General features: G+C 43.2%; 4 protein-coding genes across 4 annotated transcripts; all 4 read right to left on the minus strand.

Moving 5' to 3' along the window:
* Window positions 1-112: 112 nt before the first annotated feature.
* LOC142893010 (protein limb expression 1-like) lies at window positions 113-4698 on the minus strand. The gene is made up of 6 exons (XM_076033218.1): window positions 3690-4698; window positions 3200-3405; window positions 2570-2710; window positions 2364-2459; window positions 1434-1511; window positions 113-1356 (listed from the first exon to the last, which is right to left on the minus strand). The coding sequence occupies exons 1-6, from the start codon at window positions 3763-3765 to the stop codon at window positions 895-897; spliced, it is 1059 nt and encodes a 352-aa protein (XP_075889333.1). The 5' UTR covers window positions 3766-4698; the 3' UTR covers window positions 113-894.
* Window positions 4699-4901: 203 nt separating this feature from the next.
* On the minus strand, window positions 4902-8896 carry riok2 (RIO kinase 2 (yeast)). Its single transcript, XM_076033217.1, has 10 exons — window positions 8705-8896; window positions 7921-8059; window positions 7705-7821; window positions 7109-7284; window positions 6874-6962; window positions 6572-6763; window positions 6393-6485; window positions 5865-6302; window positions 5570-5669; window positions 4902-5314 (listed from the first exon to the last, which is right to left on the minus strand). The coding sequence occupies exons 1-10, from the start codon at window positions 8768-8770 to the stop codon at window positions 5153-5155; spliced, it is 1572 nt and encodes a 523-aa protein (XP_075889332.1). The 5' UTR covers window positions 8771-8896; the 3' UTR covers window positions 4902-5152.
* Window positions 8897-10419: 1523 nt separating this feature from the next.
* Window positions 10420-14001, minus strand: LOC142893018 (betaine--homocysteine S-methyltransferase 1). Its single transcript, XM_076033231.1, has 8 exons — window positions 13861-14001; window positions 12990-13122; window positions 12760-12872; window positions 12401-12592; window positions 12171-12318; window positions 11632-11814; window positions 10998-11226; window positions 10420-10915 (listed from the first exon to the last, which is right to left on the minus strand). Exons 1-8 carry the CDS (start codon window positions 13876-13878, stop codon window positions 10738-10740), a joined length of 1194 nt encoding a protein of 397 aa, XP_075889346.1. The 5' UTR covers window positions 13879-14001; the 3' UTR covers window positions 10420-10737.
* Window positions 14002-14333: 332 nt separating this feature from the next.
* On the minus strand, window positions 14334-16798 carry LOC142893016 (betaine--homocysteine S-methyltransferase 1-like). Its single transcript, XM_076033230.1, has 8 exons — window positions 16653-16798; window positions 16179-16311; window positions 15968-16080; window positions 15697-15888; window positions 15462-15609; window positions 15179-15361; window positions 14807-15035; window positions 14334-14691 (listed from the first exon to the last, which is right to left on the minus strand). Exons 1-8 carry the CDS (start codon window positions 16758-16760, stop codon window positions 14502-14504), a joined length of 1296 nt encoding a protein of 431 aa, XP_075889345.1. The 5' UTR covers window positions 16761-16798; the 3' UTR covers window positions 14334-14501.
* Between the last annotated feature and the right edge of the window lie 2756 nt (window positions 16799-19554).

Raw genomic sequence — 19554 nt, forward strand, 5'->3', positions numbered from 1 at the left:
CTTGTTGATATATGTCACATTTTATTTTATTTTTTACCAAAAAAAAAAAAAAAGTTTTATGATCTATGCCGTTCGGGACATTGACTAAAGACAAATTAGTTTTTTATTGCCTTAAATCTTTGTATTAAAAACAAAAACAAGATAACATATTATACATAATATTGACATAACTGTGTCATGGTTAGACGGTTACGTAATGTTTTTGTTTTTCTATTATCACAGTCTGTCTCTTATGCAAAAAAACCAAAACAAACAAACACATAAACATGACATTCATAGAATAATATGGATATTGTCCTTTTTTAATTTTACTAACAACACCTTCCCTTAAACCGTCTATGTATATTAACAGGCAAAACAAAACCCAAGACTCTTGGCCACTATTTCCGAGAACAAATTAAACACTAATTTAATATTATAACAAATACCTCCTTTGAGTTAACATTTCTCTATCATATTTGTATCATATTCAGTCATGTATGCCAGTAGTCTCTGGATTGAAACTGACTCTATTTCTTCATATGCTCTTAACTGTCAGTAATCACTCACCTGAGTTCCACTGGTAAGTAATTTTCTATTTGTTTGTGTATTGTCTATCTATCATTCTATCCATAATTCTAAGCAGATAGGAAAAATAGAGTCATCATAGAGAAAAGTTAACTTGTTATGTGAGTCTCTTCATTGGCTACTTAGTCTTCATAAAACAAACAAACAAACAATCAAAATATACATGTAATATATTCCCCAATTGATACATGTTAACAGTTAGGATTCAAAGTTCCAAAAATAGTTGCAACTAGATTTCCTGCCTTATAAATCAAACACCGAGGTCTTTTCTCACAAATCCTTCTATTTATATGAATGTTATAAGAGACTAGGTGACCGTGTTTTATTCTATTCCAAATAATGTAAAGGCAGAAAGGTTTGAGTCGATGGTGAAGGGCTGTTAGAAGCTAAGTCTTTGTCTGAGGTTTGAAAGATTGTTTGCTTTGGGCTTTTACTGAGAGTCTGTGAAGGGCTGCAGGGTGGCGTTATCCGGACGTCTGTGTCCTGGCTATAAAATGTGTGTAAAGGGAGTTGCTCTTGCTTGTAAGTGTGACCTGGTGCTTGACCGAAGGCGTCAGGCATGTGGCGAATGTATGCCTGACTCAGAGCCAAGCTCAGGATCTCTGTCTTTTCCTTGTAGAAGCGCAGCTCCACGCCTCGACGACGGGCCAACACCAGCTCCCTTTGTGCCACCTGTAGCTCCTCCCCCAGTCGCCCCGGCGATGTCTGCTCCCGCCCGAGCCAATCCAGAGCCAAGCTGCTGCGCATGTACTCATCAAGTCCTCGTTGAGAGTAGTAATCAATCACACTCTGAGGAAAACAAAAATTAGCGGCACTGTTGCACAAGCTGACACCAGCAAAAATATGATTCTTGGCTGTGCCTTTACCTGTCGAGAACACTGTCTCTCCCTCAGAGCCTTGAGTGTCCCATTCCAATGCAACAGCTGGAAAACTGTCATCATCTCCTATGGAGAACAAGTAAAAGGTGAAAGGTGAAAGGTTTGAAAGAGGAGAGAGAGACAGAGCGAGAGAAAAAGTCCCTCACAACTCACAAGGCTCACAAGGCTGACAATGACAGTGCTTGTAATTGTGTTTCATGTTCATTTATACAACACTCACTTGGCTGAACAGCTGCCTTGTGTTTAGAACTGTGACATTAGTGTTCACCAAATGATATTTAACAGATTCACACAGATGTGGATTGGGACATAAAGGCTTAAGTAGAATGAAATCCACTCTGTACATACTGATCTTTTTTTACTCTATCTCCATTCGTGGTGCTATTCTATTTTTTTTTGGCACGTCCTCACTGATTACATGTATTGATCATGCAATTATAAACACAACACAGTGAGCTGCCTGCCATGTGGTTATTGCAGAGTGTGCAAAAATATGAACACATTGATTGTATGTTTCAACACATGTGTCTGGAGGTCAGCATATTACTTTTGCTTCTACTATTACCTCGGTAGGAATGGTAATAAGCCAATTATCTCCTGCTAACTCTTTCGACACATATTTATTTACACAGAAGTAGAAATATTGAGTGTTGTGTTCCAGGACTTTCCTCTGGAATTCAGACAAGGATGGATTGCAAATAAAAAAGGAGTGCTATGTAAGGCATACCACTCAGTGGTTGGGAATTTCTGTTATTTCAGCTGGATAATTTCTGGATAATGGAGGATTTAATTCCTGCGTACGGAGATAATTAGGTCATTTGGGACAATAATACATGCACAATTTATTTTGCCACATAATTTAACTTGTCAAAAAAGCCTGAGCCATGCTAAAGAGTTGACCTTGGCCGAAAGTCTTACCTGGAACTCCAACATGGTCCTTCCTGTGTAGGAGTGAAGCAACAAACTGTAGGTTCCTATGCTGGTGCTTGAATCACATGCATCCTCAACGGAGGCCTTTGCAAAAACAATAATTCTGGTCACGGTTTGGACTTTCTGCTGCGTGCCGGTGCCCGCCCTCTGCCCTGTAACAAGTTGTTGTAAAAAGAGTATGTGTTTTCGGTTACCGCGCTGTGCTTGGCCGCCTGCTCCAAACTCTGTGCGATGAACTTGGGAGTGATGTGCCGACATGGCAGATCGTTGACAAGCGAGTTCATCAGAGCCACACGAGCTGCATCCCGCCGAGCCTCTGCCGGGCTTTCGCACACCTGGGGACGGAGTTCTCTCACGCATGAGCAAAAATGTTGTTCACATGTTTGACGTCACAGTCAGCCAACATGAGACTGTACGCACATGGTCAGAATGCAATCCCTCCTTTATGCTTTAATTCAGATTTTACACTTCATTACAGTTAATCGTGGTGTCACAACTCTCTATTCACCAGTGAGATTAGCACATTGGAGGTATTTGTTGATACCAAATCACATGGTTTCTTTGAGCTGGGCACTGCTAATTGGGTGATTACAGCATTTATGGAATTTTTCAATTGCTAAAGAAAAAACGTTTTTATTCTTTGTGATTAATTTCCAGTTACTACTTTGCTTGCAGGGTTATTGACTAGTGTTTTGAGTACATTCTAGGGAATTCAACAGTGGTATCTGTTCTCTTTGTGATTGCTTAAAGTTCCCCGACTGTAGCTGATGTGTTCTAACTGATTCGATACCGAGTAGAAGAATCTTGCGAGATGATCAACACACCTTATAGTTTCCAAAGCAGCTGCCCCCAGGCAGGGTAACATAACAAACAAACGGAGGACCGGGCGTTGGTGCAGACTCATAGAGAAGTAAAGCATCTGTCTTGGTGGCTTTGTCTCCCGCAGAAGCATAACAGCTAGTGGGGGAACCGTCAGAGTGGGTCCTCTGCCTCTGCTCCCAGAAGTTGTGGAGCATGGCCACCACATTAACTGCACACATAAAGAATTTAGAAGCCATCAGTATTTCCCCTGTGACGTCTAATATATAACATAGCCTTTTTGTATTATCATATGTATTTTTTATATGTAGTTTTAATGCTTTTTTTAAGCTTTAGTTTGACAAACACACAAGTCCGGTTTTCACTATTTGACTGAAAATCGATCTGGAGTATGGGGAGCTACTTGAATGATTAAATATAGACACCTACAATGATAAGTTTGGTATCTACAATAAATATGGGTCTATATCGAGTAAGGTTTCTTCAGTTACTCACAGTCTCTGGGGCTGGTGTCAGCCTCGCTCTGCGACAGGTACGACATGATACTCTCCTCCACTCTGGCTTTACTCATCCTCAGCCAGCATAGCCTCGGGCAATATAGTTCCAATTCTGCTCACCACATTGGGCCATCAAAATGTTATTTATTGTTACAGAAATAGGGGACCACCACCACCATTGCAGCTCAGGGTGAGAACAACCCAGAGAATAACCTCTGAATGTGAAATCGACTCCTGAACTCCCTTCCTCCTCCTCCTCTTCCTCCTCCCAAACTCCCACACCACCCCCCCCTCTTCTCCCCTGCATGAACATCTCATCAGGCTTTTCTTTTGAAGTGGACCACCTTTGTCCGCCTCCCCGCCAATTAGCTCAGAGGCCCCCCTCTTTTTTCTACACAGAGGTGCGGAGCTGGAATGCAGAGCCCCTCCCCTCTGGCAGTGCAGCTGGCTAATCCCCGAACATTCGGACAGTTGAGAGACCTCAAATGAGTTGCCAAGTTAAAACCACAGACACCGCCATCAAGACGCAAGAATATGAGCAGCACGGCGGAAAGTCTGGCATGTTACTGAATATATTTAGTATTAGTTTTACTATAGCAAGCCTCGTTCTTCTGTATCTTTTGTGATAGTTCTCTCTGAAATCAGTGGGGGCGGGAGATTTCACACACTAGTCATGGCGACGGAGCCAAGTCTGAGCTCCTTTCATTCACTTCCATGTGAATGGCCATTGTTCGAGTTGGAATTCACTCACTCTCTGAAAACCTCTTGCACAAATGAAATGAAACCAAACTTGATTTCTCTTCACTTGCATCTTTCACATGTCACACCTCACTCTACAGCAGATGGAATCTTGTGAAGGGTAACTAATCTGTGAACACATTCGCACTTCCAGGGTGTGAGCATCTTCCGACGCAAGTGGGATTTGTCTGTCAGGCACTGCCTTTCGCGAAAGATGTTTGAAAGGGGGAGCGTTGCAGTCTAACCACAGTGATATAATAGTTGTTGAGTCACTTTTGTGTGACTTGTTCTTTGTTTAAATAAATGAAATAAATTGAATGAATATGCAAATTCAATTGTCATTTGACATTTGATATAATTGTATCATAATAATCAGCATTGCACAATTAGACACATTAAGTGCAGACAAAATGAAGTCTTTACATAAGAAAAAAAAATTAAAAAATCAAAAGCATTCTAAGAAACTGCAACCCTGTAATATTGCAATGGTTTTATTACCAAACATACAGCCTAGTCAATATACCCATTAGAATGTGAAAAATCAGAGGTCACTGCAGTTCCAATGAAAGGGGTTTTATGTTCTAGTTCCATTACAATGTTGAATGGTTGAGTTGTTTCTGGATTTGTCCAAAATCTTAAAAAAAAAAAAAAAAAACTTCTCCGATAAAACTGAGAGAATCAATGCAGTTTTCAAGAATGGTCTCTCCAGCAGAGCAGTTTCATTCATCCCCAGAAGGAGGCGTCCTCGATGCTTGACTTGATGGTGTTTTGGTTCTCTCTCCTTGATTGTGTCACAAGATTGGCTTCTCCTTTCTGCAGTCGTCTCCTCTGTGCCGCTTTTTGCTGCTTGGTGAGCTGCTGTCGCACCTTCTGACGAACCACCTCCTGCAGGACAAGACCACACTGTCACCTGAGGATGGCTTTCTGTTTCTGCAATGGCACATTCAAGACTAGACCCGGACACCTTTGAGGATGAACTGAACTTTCCTAACAAAAAGGTTTCTATCTTTTAATGCTATTTTTTTCCTAATATTATTACTGACAATAATAATGTCTCACAGGCCTCTGTTCCATTTAAGTTACGCAACGCTGAGAGTATATGTTTAGTGGTGAGTATGTTTCTGCACAAGTTTGACTTACTGGTGGAATGGTGGAGCAGCTCCCTACACTGCCCATTGTGGCCTCACTGTCTGTTCTTGTCCTCCTATGCTCTGCAACATGCAACAGACTACTTGAGTCCCTGCAGGGAAAAAGAAGAAGTTACATCAAGATCACCTCATAATTTTCATCAAGACGTTAAAAAACGGAATGTCGCTGTACAACATTGCCCATTTTTTTTTGTCTTTGTAAAATCACTTATCTGCAAAACTGAAAACCTTTCAAATCTACCCAATCGTCACTCAATTTGGCAAAGTTAACTTTTCACTGCAATTACCTGAAGGGTTTAAACTCTTTGTTGGAGGTAGAAAGATCTGCCAAATCTGGACACTCATCCTCTGCTTCGCGCAACTCGTCCTCCAAGTCCTTCCCTGCCTCCTCGTCACCACCAGCAGTTGATTCTAACTGAGTTTCTGTCTCTATTTCAGTCTCTTCATTGTCTTCAGCCTCGTCCGGTACGTCTGCATGAGTGTCGCTGACTCTCAGACCTTCCAGTTCTTGCATTGCATGCTTGTATTCCTCCATATCCAAGCTTTCCTCATTGTTTTCTTCTTCCTCCTCTGCTGCCTCTTCGTCGTCATCACTGTCCTCCTCACTGTCCTCCCCATCAGCATTCTCTCCTTCAGGACCGGCTGGGTGCAGCAACGCACCATCTTTCTCCATCTCTTTAGTGAAGCCACTTGCTGAGACCTCGACATCTAGGGAACAAGACCGCCTGTAGGAACATGCAGAAACTCTTCTTCAACACTATATTTTGGGTGAATGGACTATTTATGTTGCAAATCAAACAGAAGGTGGCAGTTACCTGATGTCGTTAAAGGTGGGGAAGAGCTCACTCTCATAATTGTATCTTTTAGCAAAGAAATCTCTGATACATTTGACATCTCTGTCAAAATACCTGCAAAAAGAATGTTACCTTACATTATTTTAAAGTATGTTAAGAGGACATTCACTTCAGTTCCTTGTGTACAAATAACAACTAACCATTCAGCATTGGGATGTGAGGTGGACACCATCTGTGGGAAGTCGATCATAGTAATATGGTCCTGGTCATCCAGCATTAGGTTGAACTCATTGAAGTCACCGTGGATTAAGCCATGGTTAGCCAGTTTGACTATGAGCTCCATGAACTCACTGTAAAGCGCTGATGGATCCTGCAGTTCATGCACCTGACAGCTGGAGGACGGATGAAACATACACGCTCATACAATCAGAAACCATACAAATTATATGAACCATGTGGCTCATTTCTGTTTAGATTGAAGGAGAAAGGTTTCTTTCCATACAGTGGGTATCCATTGATGAGCTCCATGACTACAGCGTGCCTGTTATAGTCGACAGGTTTGGGAACCGGAAAACCTCGATCGTACAGTGCCTGAAAAAATAAGAAGACAAAAAAAAAAATGTTCACCGGGTCAGGCTGGCTTTCATCTCCAATTTCAATAATTGCTGGTGATGTGTTTTCTTGATTACATAGGGTGAGTCTTAGTTTTTTTAAATTAAATAAATAAATTAAAATACCTTCATGTATGCAAACTCCTTCATGGCAGACAGGCGAGAGAGGTAAAGCCAGGACATGTTCTTTCTGTGTTTGTGGTAGTCTCTTTTATTCTTGAGGTTTCTGAAGGAGGTGCGACCCAGCCTGTGAAGCTTCAGTGCGTACTGCTCCCCATTTGGACTTGCTACAACATAGATATCTACAGGACACATTGCACACAATTTGTGGGCAGCTTTGAAAATTCTTTTGATTGCTAGATTGTAATTGTGATAAGGTAACAAAGGGTGCATGACAAATTATTTTTTCATTTACTACAAATTATTTTTAGGTTATAACACAAGTACACAATGAACAGAATATGGCATATGGCCATAGAATGAAAATATTTCAATAAGAATTTAATTAATAAAGAATTATTTGTCATTCATTTTTTTTTTACCAGCATTATTTGTCTCTACTAATCCATTTATAACATATTAGTTAGAGATCACGAAATTGGATATGTTCAATGACACTGATTAAAACATTTTTTTTGTTTTGACTTGAAGATAGAATAAGCTACCTTAAGGTTTGTAACTTCTCTAAAAAGAATGTAAACACCATGTTTTTCTCAACTTACCTGACTCTTTACCAACTCCCATCTGGTTGCCAACTGATATGATCGATTCTCTGGAGCACAATGTCTTGAGAGCCAAGTAGTCATACCCACCGTAGTTCAACCTGTAACCCTGCACAGCTAGAAGAAGAAAACAAAACAAAAATATGAATAAACACAACTTCCTTCCATGATATTATAACAAGTGTTTGGTTTTTTTTTGTGAAAGATGTTTCTCACTTTTGGTGCGTTCATAAACCACCAGTTTGTGTTTGACGAGTTCTCTGAGGATTTTGTTGCAGCCTCCGTGTTTGAGGCTGGCGATGGAGGAGAGAAGACTCACTGGAACAATCTCATGGTTCTTCATGCCCATTTCAACCTGTTTTGTGACACATGTAAAAGAACACAAAGTCTGATCAGTGGAAAGCTTGGGGAAGTGAGGTTATTATGCAATTTCAATATGGCTTGCTGAAGACAATGTGTTGTAAAGCAAGTAAATGCTTTAAAGTATATTTTCAAGTAAATTATGTCTGAACACCAACTTTCAATGAGAAGACAGCGGGAAAAAGTAAAGTTTTAAAATCCTGTTTTGCTTTTCAATGGACATGTGTAAGTGTTTGAAATATTGAGATTGGACTTCTGTCATACAACGCAGATAGTGGGTTGTCCTTAACACGCCAGAAGAGTATAACAACAAGACATTAATTTGATCCCACATACAAGTAAATCAAATCAACGTTTGTTACTGATTGCAGCAGAAAAGTGAATTCATGTTAACATAACGCACATTGGTATTTGAGTAATATTAACGAAAATAGCAGCCTCTACTGCAACGCCGTGACTTTCCGCCATTATCACAGCGACGTCTATAAACATATCGAGCAAGCTTACAAAATAGTTAAACGCGGTTTCTTATAAAACTGTTACAGTATATCATGTCACGGACATCAGGTCACGTTGCTATTTAACAGTTAGCCGAGCGAGGCTAACTGCACTGTAGCAATGTTAGCTCATGGCTACTTACAGCTGTCAGGACTCGGAAGTCTTCTCTTGACAAATACCGCAACACCACGACATTTAATTTCCCCATGATAAGATCGGTTGCTAGCAATTAGTGCTTAAATAGAAGGACAATATTATAGAAGAGGAACTGTCCACATTTTTGTAAACACACGTGGAAGGCGGAAGTTCTGGGGGGGGAAAGGAGACGACACTTCCTTATCAAGTCCCGCCTCCTTTAACATGTACCGTGACGTCAAGAGGCCCGGTGTAGGTACAAAATCTGTCCGGCCTACAGAATGTGTCCGGAGTCTTACGGCAACACTATTAGGACAAACTATGTCGCGGTCGAACAGATAGATGTATAGAAACTACATCGCAACTGGCGACTTGTCCAGGGTGTCACCCTGCCTTCGCCCTAAGACAGCTGGGATAGGCTTCAGCAGACCCCCGTGACCCTGAATTGGAATAAGCGGGTATAGAAGATGGATGGATGAAACTACATCGCGGTCGAACAGATATATAAATAGATAGATAGATAATACAAACATAGATAGATAGAAAATTAGATAGATTGGAAGACAATTTTGGGAGGGCAATAAATGGGTCGGAACAGATCGTTTGGGCCAGACAGAGCTTTGTTTTTGACCAGCCATATACTTGAGAAATATCTAAATGAAACCCTTTGGTGAAAATATTTGAAGGTGTAATTGTATGTGTGACCCTGATTGCTCCGCTGCAACTGGGGTTTTCAAAACTGCACGGTATGTTATAAAAGAACTTTATTTAATTTTAATTTTTTATTTATTTTTTAAACAAAGAAGCCGCTACTTGCTTCCCGTCACAACTAACAATCACACTGTCATGTCTTGTATGTGTTTAGACCTTTCATCTAATTGCCAAGAGATATCTCTCTTTCTTTCTTTTTTTTCATCTCCGAGACTTCAGAGTTTGAGTTTTCACCACGCAGCTCACAGATCTCAGGTGTTTATCCTAGAGAGTATTGAGTTTCATCATTTGTGGCTGTATGACCAGCCAGCAGGACATTTATACCTGATCATAGGCATAATCTAACATAGAATTATCCTTATTCAATGTTTGTCATTTGAGGCTGGGCCTGGTGGAAGAACCAATTATGTTTATAATGTTTCCTACTATCAATTATTATTGTAAAGTTTAGTATATTGCCTCGTTTTATTTGAGTCTCAATATCAAAGAGCCAGTAGAAAGCCTCCTTTCATACCTGCCAATGAGAGGCCTTATTTTAAATGATGTACCACATTGATTTCTCTGACTGGTGTTTGCAGTTTGTAGTTCTTTTGACTTGCCTTACAGCGTAGGCTGATTGTAAGGAGAGCTACAAAATGGCAATGCACCTGTCCTACTGTTTTGTTTTGTTCCAGGTTTTGTTTTAATCCTATTGTTTGACTCCAGCTTCCATCTGCTCCCATTAATCTTTCACTTTATCGTCCCAATTACGTGATTAATAGTAAATTTGACTCCCTTTCCCTTTCTGTGAAATTCCTCCAAAAAATAATGCTGCTCGCATTAATGGGAAATGTTCAAATTTCCCAACTGTGATATTTCTGAAAAGAACACACAATGATTTTTTTTTTTTTTCTAATTTCGTGCATGCCATGTGTCAAACAGTTTCATACACACCCCGTAAAGTACCATCAACTTGATTAACAGAGTGTAAAGTCCCACCCATTGGTCTTCACACACAAACATACACAACTGTCAAGTGACCATTTCACAGTTTATTTGAGTTCTTCACACAACAGTACCTGGCCTATGGAAAACAAAACGATGCCGTTGTAGAAATGGTCATGCACCAAACGTGTGACAAAGCTGTGCCTTTACAATAGTGACTTCAACTATCAGACAACACGGAAATGTGTCAGTTTCAAGTAAAGGTTTGGCCCCAGATGTGTTTGTTACTGTTTTCAGGGTGCACACCACTGCAGCAACCAACGGCTGCATGGCACTTAAAAAAAAAAAAAAAAAGAAAAAATCCTACTCAGAGACAACTGCCAGGTCTGACAAAGACAGACTGATTCAGTGTGTCTTTGACCTGTCAAAAAGCTGCTTGAGTTGGTCCTTGGAGGTGGCCTCTTTCTGTTGCATCAGGGCAGCGTCGCCCTTGGTGACACCCCAGCCATCGGGGGTGGACAATGAGGGGCACAGAGGACGACCGGAGGCTGTCTTCAGGTTCTCCCAGTAATCACGGCGGGCTCTGAATGAAAAGAGAAATGTCAGTAGAAGTTTGCAGAGGCCGCCGGGAGGTTAGCATGCGACTCTCTGGTTTTTCTTCTCACCTGGCTCTGACCCAGGGCTTGGTGTGCATCTCCAGACCAGCGCCCCACATGCCGTGCTTCTCTGAGGCTGCAGGGAGGACGCCCCTCTCTTTGCTCAGCTCCTCAGCGACGGCCCTGATGTGGTAGGGCTCGAATCCGCAGCAGCCACCGATGAACATGATGCCGGCATTGTAGGCCTCTCTGGCGTACTTGTGCATGTCCCAGCGGGTCAGAATCCTGGGCTCCAGGCCTGAGAGAGATGACATGACAGCCTAGGTTGCAGGTGGACTGCTGCATGTATGTTGTGTTTTCTTTAATAGAGCCAAAAGTGTATTTAAAGCTCCAGTTTGTAATATTTGAATATTATAAATTATTCGTGAATGCTCATGTTCTAAAATAAACCAACGAAAAAGAATGTGGACATGGTGGTATCCACGTTTGCGCTTGCAGGCCATTGTAGTTCACTGGCAAACTCGTGAGCGGGTGAGCGCTGCAATTTAAAATGTAACCAGTGGGTGTTGCTGTTTCTTCTCAAAATCTCCAAATATTCCACACTTAACCTTTTACCTATGAAAATGTTCATATTAATTTCTCACTTTGGACACAGTTTCATTTCCCACCAAAACAACAAAACAAAGCATAAGTATATTTGTACCGAAGGGGAACTCTGGCAGGTCGATGAATCCCTGGCAGTTGCAGTCGGGGGTGTGGTAAGCCAGGGGCTGCACCATGTAGTGGGCCTTGAGCCCGGCCTTCTCCACTGCCGCCTTCATCATCTTGACTGCCTCCACACAGGTCATGGGGTCAAAGTGGCAGTTGACACCAACAATCTGGGCACCTACAGAGGAAACATGCATGAGTCAGGGCTGACTGCTAGAGATAAGCCTGGGAAGAAGATACACACAAGGCACCAACTGTGGTTGGGTTGCACAGTTTTCATTAAAACTGCTACAGCGTTAAAGTCATGTAGGAGAGCATTTTGGCATTTGCTTATTTTTCAGTTGCAGTTGAGTATTGGCACGTTGTCTTCTCAGAGTTATTCATTCATAAGCGCAACAGGTGCGTCAGTTCTCACCAAGTCTTGCCCTTATCTTTGAAACGGCTGCAATGCCGAGCGCAACTAGAGGTCATGTGAGGACGCACAAATAAATTGATTTTTGAATGTCTTTGATGTATCAAATATCTCATACTCACCAGCTTTGACCAGCCTGACGGCGCACTCTCCAGGGGAGATGCCGTGCATGTCTCCCTGTGGTCCAATGCACAGAGAAGCAGCCACTGGTTTCCCGGTTGCCTTCAGAACCTCCACTGCCCAAATGGCCTCTTCAACATGCTCAAAGTACTGGAATGAAGGTACATCACTGTTAAGTCCTGAATGTTTATTGACATGAGGAGGAGGGGGGAAAGGGGGGGAGGGGCTCTACCTCAGCAATCAGGAAGTCCACGTTCTTCTTCATGAACACATCCAGCTGTCTCTTGAAGATGTTCTTCACCTCGGTCTCACTCTTGCAGCTCAGGTAGGACGGAGTCTGGCACACTCCTCCAGCAACCATGGCATCGCCCTCGTTTGCGACCTGGCGGGCCAGATCGCAGGCGGCCTCGTTGATCTGGGCGCCCTGCAGAAAGAAAGAGATTTTTGTGATTAAACAAAGGAGAAGCTCACAATCTCAGATTTTCTATGTAACACTAGGTTGGTAATTGAGATGAGTGTTTATAGTGTTTTTAAAATTATTTTAAAAAGGAGGATGATGTGGGTGATGTGTGGTGTCATTGCTAAACTCACTGTGAAGGTGAGCTTGTTGCCTCTGTTCTCCAGTTTGTCGTCGCTGGCATAGAAGGTGAAGGTCTGCATGACATTGGCCCCGGCCCTCAGGAACTCCCTGTGCAGCTGTCTCACTTAAGGACACAAATGCAAAATCATCAAAATGTTAACATGGCAATGATTTGGATTTGCATCGGGCATCACAAAGGATCATTTGAATAAACAAGCATGCAGTTACTGAATCAACCAACCTGCTTCGGGGTACTCTGCCGCGGACTCGGGGGTCCAGGGACCAGCCTTGACGTAGCCTCTCTTCTCCAGAGCGAACACAAAGCCTCCATCGCCAATCACGACCTCACCAGCGTCGAGACGCTCCAAGATTCCCTGCGAAATGGATCAGAGCCTGGATGAATATGGTTTCCATGCAGAGATGTTGTGGATTTAACAGAATGACAAAAATGATCTTAAACATTTTGTTTGTTTGTTTATTATGGCCCCATTGCAGGTCTTCATGATGAGTGTGTCCTTGAAGAGTATTTACTACAATGAACACCCATTTTCAAAACTTTTACACCTCATGCATTCATTTAATAAATAAATCAGCAGAAATCAATTAAAATCAGCAAAGATCTGAGTGTTCGTTCTGTCAATAATAAATATTAGATATTTTATACTGCCTTAAAGTTATCATGAGAGACAGTATTTGAATTTGAGGAATGCAAAAATCAATTTGGCCTCAGCAGAGACTCATAGATCTTTGTGATGGTGAATTGATTAAATTCTAATAAAAAACGTTTTGAGTAAAACTGTACTACTAATCAAGGCAAAAACGTGAGGGAAAAGCAGAAAAAGTAAAAAAAAATTTAAAGGATGAATAATCTTTTGAAAAAATACAAAAACAAGCACTTGCTTAAGTTTACAACTGCTCATTCACCAATAGAAATACAATAATATTTTAGGTCTGTTAGATTTGATTGACCTATTATTTTGCTAAGATTTTATTTATTTATTTTAACATTTTCACATAATTTCGAGGACATTTGTCCACTATGACTCCTTGCTCGGATATTAAGCAGGACAGCCCATGGTGTGTTGTGTGATTCCACAAATGTGGACACGTACCTTCTTTCCTGGTGCCATAATCCTGCAGCTGTGTGTGGACCCCTGACTGCTCAGACTTTGAGATGCTGAAGCAACACTGGTGCGGTGCAGAGTGTCACTATAAATCTTCCCCAGGCAGGGGTGGAGCTGAGTAAAAGCCGCTCTGATTGGCAAGAGCCCAGTTACACAACTCACTCACGGTGTTTACTCCCTGTCTCCTCCCTGCTCTCGCTGAATGGGGGTATTGTGAGTGTGCACTACTAGTTTGGTCTGGATTCAAAGCGGTTACCGCTGCCCTTGCCATAAATTATTTTTAAATGATGTACCTCTACATTCAGCGCATTGAGGAGCTAGTTTAAGAATGAGTCTTTCTCAGTTGCAATTTCTCACAAATGCCCAGTGGACCAAGAATGAGAAAATTAGCACAATCAAATGTGGGTCATAAAGCAATAGTGGCAAAGACATTGCACAGTGATAACGCTCAGACATAAAAGTAGAGTCAATAAACTCAGGTTTATTGGCATTTGTATTTAATTGCTCCACAACTGGAACATTGCTGTTGCAAGTGCTTCTTATCTGCAAACTCGAACTGGGAAACTGGCTCCATTCCCCTCGTCTTATCGACCGACTGACTGGGTGTTAGGTTAGGTTAGTCCAAGACTTCATGCAGAAGTCTTGGACTTCTTCTGCAATTCCAACACATGCTTCATCTCCTGGGTGGTGGTAGCCTCCTTGTGCTGCAGCAGGTCAGCATGGCCTTTGGTCACGCCCCAGTTCTCGGGAGTGGACATCGACGGGCACTTGGGACGCCCGGAGGCGGGCAACAGATTCTCCCAGTATTCTCGGCGGGACCTGGGGGGGGAAGTGAAGACACATGTTGGACAATTAACAAAACTAGAAAGTAACAGTGAAAAGTGGGCTGAAGATGGTGCAGTAGTAGAGGATGAAATGCTTTGGATGACCCCACCTGGCTCTGACCCAGGGCTTGGTGTGCATCTCCAGACCAGCGCCCCACATGCCGTGCTTCTCCGAGGCCGCAGGGAGGAAGCCCCTCTCTTTGCTCAGCTCCTCAGCGACGGCCCTGATGTGGTAGGGCTCGAATCCGCAGCAGCCACCGATGAACCTGATTCCGGCGTTGTAGGCCTCTCTGGCGTACTTGTGCATGTCCCAGCGGGTCAGAATCCTGGGCTCCAGGCCTGAGAACAGGGTTAGGGTTACTTTCTGTGTGGTGAATAGATCTAAAAGAGTATGTAACCTATGAAAATGTGCATCTCAGTTTTATTTTAGTAACATTTCCCAATGAAACAAACAAACAACAAAAGAACAAGTATATTTGTACCGAAGGGGAACTCTGGCAGGTCTGTGAATCCCTGGCAGTTGCAGTCGGGGGTGTGGTAAGCCAGGGGCTGCACCATGTAGTGGGCCTTGAGCCCGGCCTTCTCCACTGCTGCCTTCATCATCTTGACTGCCTCCACACAGGTCATGGGGTCAAAGTGGCAGTTGACACCCACAATCTGGGCACCTGGAGCGCAAAAATAATTTCTATTCAAGGAAATGCAACTGCGTGAAAACAAGTGTGCCAGTGCAGGATAGACATTCAGTCTTTAAGTTCTATACTGTACCGGCTTTGACCAGTCTGACGGCGCACTCTCCGGCCGGGACGCCGTGCATATCTCCCTGAGGCCCGATGCACATAGTCCCAGCCACAGGCTTTCCGCTGGTCTTCAACACCTGAACGGCCCATTCCGCCTCTTCGATGTGCTCAAAGTACTGACAACACAGGGGGAAAGGAGGGCAAAGCCCATGTTAATTTGCTCCACTTGCCACAGCGCTCACTGATACCGACGTCAAGTTCACCTCAGCGATCAGGAAGTCCACATTCTTCTTCAGGAACACGTCCAGCTGCTTCTTGAAGATGGCCTTCACCTCCGTCTCACTCTTGCAGCTCAGGTAGGAAGGAGTCTGGCACACTCCCCCGGCGACCAGGGCGTCTCCTTCATTGGCGACCTCCCTCGCGAGATCGCAGGCGGCCTCGTTGATTTGTGCGCCCTGAGGGAATGAGAGAAGCCCCCTGAGTTTGCAGAAGAAAAAAAACCTTCAAAATCCTGCACAGTGGCTGGATACTTACAGAGATGGTTAGAGTCTGGCCTCTGTTCTCCAGCTTGTCATCACTGGCATAGAAAGTGAACGTCTGCATGACATTAGCTCCTGCTCTCAGGAACTCTCTGTGCAACTGCCGCACTGCAAGACACACGCAGTCACATCATCTCTGAATATAAACTATGTTGGGTTTTTTTTATTTAGAAAGTGCAAACTGTGTGCCTACTGCCCTAATTTACCAGACTCAGGGTGCGTCACAGAGGCCTCTGGGGTCCACGGTCCGGCCTTCACGTAGCCCCTCTTCTCCAGGGCAAAGACAAAGCCTCCATCGCCAACCACCACCTCGCCAGCATTGAGGCGCTCAAGGATACCCTGCAAGAGACGGACCCACGCGCACACATCACTTCCTACGCCGAACGACGCTCAACACCAAAGTATTAGTGAGCTACCAGAGAGACACATTTGCAAAGGGACAGATATTAGTGGAATCAGTCCAAAGTACAAAGAGAGTACAAAGCATTTCTTTTTTTAATCATCCACTTTAATTGCAGCAGATATCTAATCAGAGAAATAGGGACAATGACAATATTTCTTTACAATGCACAGTGTAGCTTCTGAAAGACAATCTGCTGCCAGGCATGACGTTTGTATTTTCTTTACAAAAAAAAAGAAAAAAAGACAAACGTTTACTAAAACATAACTTAAACCTCTACCTTCTTGCGAGGTGCCATTATTTGGTTCCCAGTTCCAGTTGCAGCACTCAGCACTTGCCAATAGCAAACCCCTCTTTGGGCTAAAAGGTGCAGAGAGATAATCCTCATCAGTTTTTATAGTGTTTTGCGACCAGGGGAGGCCTTCATGTCCATGCCAAATTTACAACTAAATGCCAAATTTCTATTTGAAAATTGTGCAACAAAGTCTGGTGTGCCAGGTCATTGAAGATCCTCCTGGTTTGTAATAGCAGCCAGTGTACATTTGAGAAATAAAGGTTGCGTTTGAAAACGAACGTCATTCCAAAACTGCTGATCTCTATTTGTTCTAAATAATTTGTTGCGCAAAGCAAAGCTTTGTGTGTGAAAACCAACTACAGTCGGGACAGAACCCACCTGAAACATGTTGTTTTTTACGCTTTACGACCACAAAGAGTAACACAAAGGGAGATGTGTGAAGGCTCTGCATGATTCTGTTTGGCAATTCATGCAGAATATGTTGGTTACGTCAGTTGCACGGCCAAGTCGTCTCTGAAATCCAAGAGGTTCAATCTGGAAGACCTGAAGTACTGAGTGATTTTAGCACCATCGCTGGAAATGTGTCCCTGCATTACCTGGGAGGCCATCTAGGTTTTATCTTTTTAACCCCATCTGATATATTTTACAATAGAAATAATCCACACACTTTGGACTTATTGAATGGCCAAAGAGTTTAAAATATGTTTACATTCATCAAATCTAATTTAGCTTTGTACAGTGAGACAGATGCTGTAAGATGACTGTCGGCAATTTGTTTCAATATTTTGCCGAGATATATAGACATAGAAAATTATGAAACCATTGTAATGAAAAGTCTGCCAGTCACGATGATTTCAAACGGTCACTCGGCAGGTTAATAAATAATACTCCTAACATCACAGTCTCACACACAAGCGCACGCACACACACACACACACACACACACACACACACACACACACACACACACACACACACACACACACATTGCAGATAGTGCTCAGTCTGCTCTGGGTTGATCCAGTTTGTAGAGTGTCGCAGATAATCCTCCCTCAAGTGTTTATCAACAGAGTCAAAGTTCAGAAACGCCTCCAATGTATTGTTCAACCTATGATTTCACCAACATGTCACCTGGGCCACATCCACGTCCCCCCACAGCTGCTGCGTGCTTCTCGATTCCTCCTGTGACCAAATCAAGACGGTCTGACTTGAGTCAAATTTCTTCACCCATAAGGGAAAAGACACTGTGTATTCTACTCGTCTGTGGCGTAAAACCCTCCACAGTAGGTGACCACAGAGGCAGGAATATTACAGACATCCAGACATGTGCAACAAGCCAGCCAGTGACTGCAGCTGACTGGTAAAATCCCCCTTTATCCTGAGGAGTTGAGCCTCTCTGTGTTGTGGTGGCCAAAGAGCGGTTTGTGTAACCGCACACATTCTGATCCTTGCTGGTCTTTGGCAATTCTCCTGGTTGTCCTTCTCTTTGTGTTCAACACCCCCCTAATCTCCCAGACCCTCTTCTCTTTTTTACGACACGTCTTTTACTTAATCCATGTTGATCTTGATCCGCCAAATCATTCCAAAGCATCGCAAACCCTTTGTACGCATCTGAGTTATTGTCCTTTTTTTTTTTTTTTATCTGCATCTTCTAACTCTTCTGGCATTGGTATATGTGATGTGAGAAACCAGGTGAAATCTGTTTTAAACAGGTTGGCTGAATTAAGGATAAATTAGTTAATTCGTTCACCCAATTCGTTCACTTAAATGTGCAAGCCATTTTCTGTGGTTTGGTCATTAGTTGTAAAACAGCCAGGAAAAGGGGGGGGGGGTGTCATATCAATATTGGCAATTTTACCCCATTATTTGCTTTCTTTTTTTCTTACTTTGTTCCATGTGCAAAGATCATTGCATTTCAGTGAACTACGTCACCACCCATCCAACTTTGTCTGTTTCTTTGGGTCGTACAGTTTTACGGGAAACACAGCAGAACATTTCAGAACCCCCTTCCACAGGCCTGACTTTTTCCCAGTTCTGGATCGCGGAATTTTCAGACAGTGTTTGTCAACACGTTTGCATACATGCTCGAGGGCAGCAGCAGCAGCAGCAGCCGCAGAACCAGCAGCAGAAATAGCCCTGATGTGTCGAATGTCACCGGAATGCTGAGTCAGGAAACCCCAAATTCCAAACGCCAGTGTTGCTCTGAGCTCCGAGTGCACCAACTGTGAATTCCTTGCCCACACCGACCACATTAGATCATGGCTGTCTTACGCAACAGGGAACCGAGGAGCCCGAATACAAATGATGAAATTAGCTTTCTTTTCTTTGCACGTTTCTTCAGCAGATTTACTTAAATGCATGCTGCCTGTCTGTCATATTGTAAATGTGAGCTATCGCAGTTGGAGTGCCAGGCCTTGAACAGCAGCTGTATTGAGTGACTTATTTCTTCACCGCTACAGCTGGATCCTGCAGGTTGGGGCTGGAGCTGACGCAGTCAGTATTTTGCAGGGGCAAAGGGAAAACGGGGTGAAAGAACCAGGAGTGGAGGCCGACATTTGACTGAGAGAACAGGACAGCACATGACAGGACAGGGCATGGAGGGGATCCTGCACGAGTTAAGTATCGGGGGTGGATGGGTTGGGGGTGAGGGAGTGCACATGGCCAGGCTGGAAAGCTTGCTGCAAAAAAAAATATGGGTTCCGTTCATGGCAGCGGGTGAGGCCTCATGCATCTGCATGTTTGTAGGTCCACCGCTTTTTACGTGTAGGTGTCTTTGAAATTGCACTGGCCTGACACTGATAAAGCCGCGGTGGTTAACCATTGATTCAAACTGAGCTGATAACAGGTTGGACTTACAAATGCCTCTGGCCAAACGACAACAGAGACG

Source organism: Nelusetta ayraudi, unplaced genomic scaffold, assembly GCF_046127955.1.
Source record: "Nelusetta ayraudi isolate G7.1 ecotype Tasmania unplaced genomic scaffold, CSIRO-AGI_Nayr_v1 ptg000041l, whole genome shotgun sequence".
Lineage (NCBI taxonomy): Eukaryota > Metazoa > Chordata > Actinopteri > Tetraodontiformes > Monacanthidae > Nelusetta > Nelusetta ayraudi.

Bases quoted from the DNA above. Each gene is read 5' to 3' on its own strand.
- LOC142893016 (XM_076033230.1), bottom strand. From the start codon at position 16,760: ATGAGGATTATCTCTCTGCACCTTTTAGCCCAAAGAGGGGTTTGCTAT. The intron at 16,312-16,652 runs GTAGAGGTTTAA...CGTCTCTTGCAG, and splicing joins TAATGGCACCTCGCAAGAAG to GGTATCCTTGAGCGCCTCAA. The intron at 15,889-15,967 runs GTAAGTATCCAG...TCATTCCCTCAG, and splicing joins GCCAGACTCTAACCATCTCT to GGCGCACAAATCAACGAGGC.
- LOC142893010 (XM_076033218.1), bottom strand. From the start codon at position 3,765: ATGAGTAAAGCCAGAGTGGAGGAGAGTATCATGTCGTACCTGTCGCAG. The intron at 1,512-2,363 runs GTAAGACTTTCG...TGTTCTCCATAG, and splicing joins GGACCATGTTGGAGTTCCAG to GAGATGATGACAGTTTTCCA. The intron at 1,357-1,433 runs GTAAAGGCACAG...TGTTTTCCTCAG, and splicing joins AGAGACAGTGTTCTCGACAG to AGTGTGATTGATTACTACTC.
- riok2 (XM_076033217.1), bottom strand. From the start codon at position 8,770: ATGGGGAAATTAAATGTCGTGGTGTTGCGGTATTTGTCAAGAGAAGAC. The intron at 7,285-7,704 runs GTAAGTTGAGAA...TGTGTCCTGTAG, and splicing joins GGGAGTTGGTAAAGAGTCAG to ATATCTATGTTGTAGCAAGT. The intron at 6,764-6,873 runs GTATGGAAAGAA...TCCGTCCTCCAG, and splicing joins CTCATCAATGGATACCCACT to CTGTCAGGTGCATGAACTGC.
- LOC142893018 (XM_076033231.1), bottom strand. The intron at 12,873-12,989 runs GTTGGTTGATTC...TGTGTCCTTAAG, and splicing joins GGCAGAGTACCCCGAAGCAG to TGAGACAGCTGCACAGGGAG. The intron at 11,227-11,631 runs GTACAAATATAC...CATCTCTCTCAG, and splicing joins CCTGCCAGAGTTCCCCTTCG to GCCTGGAGCCCAGGATTCTG.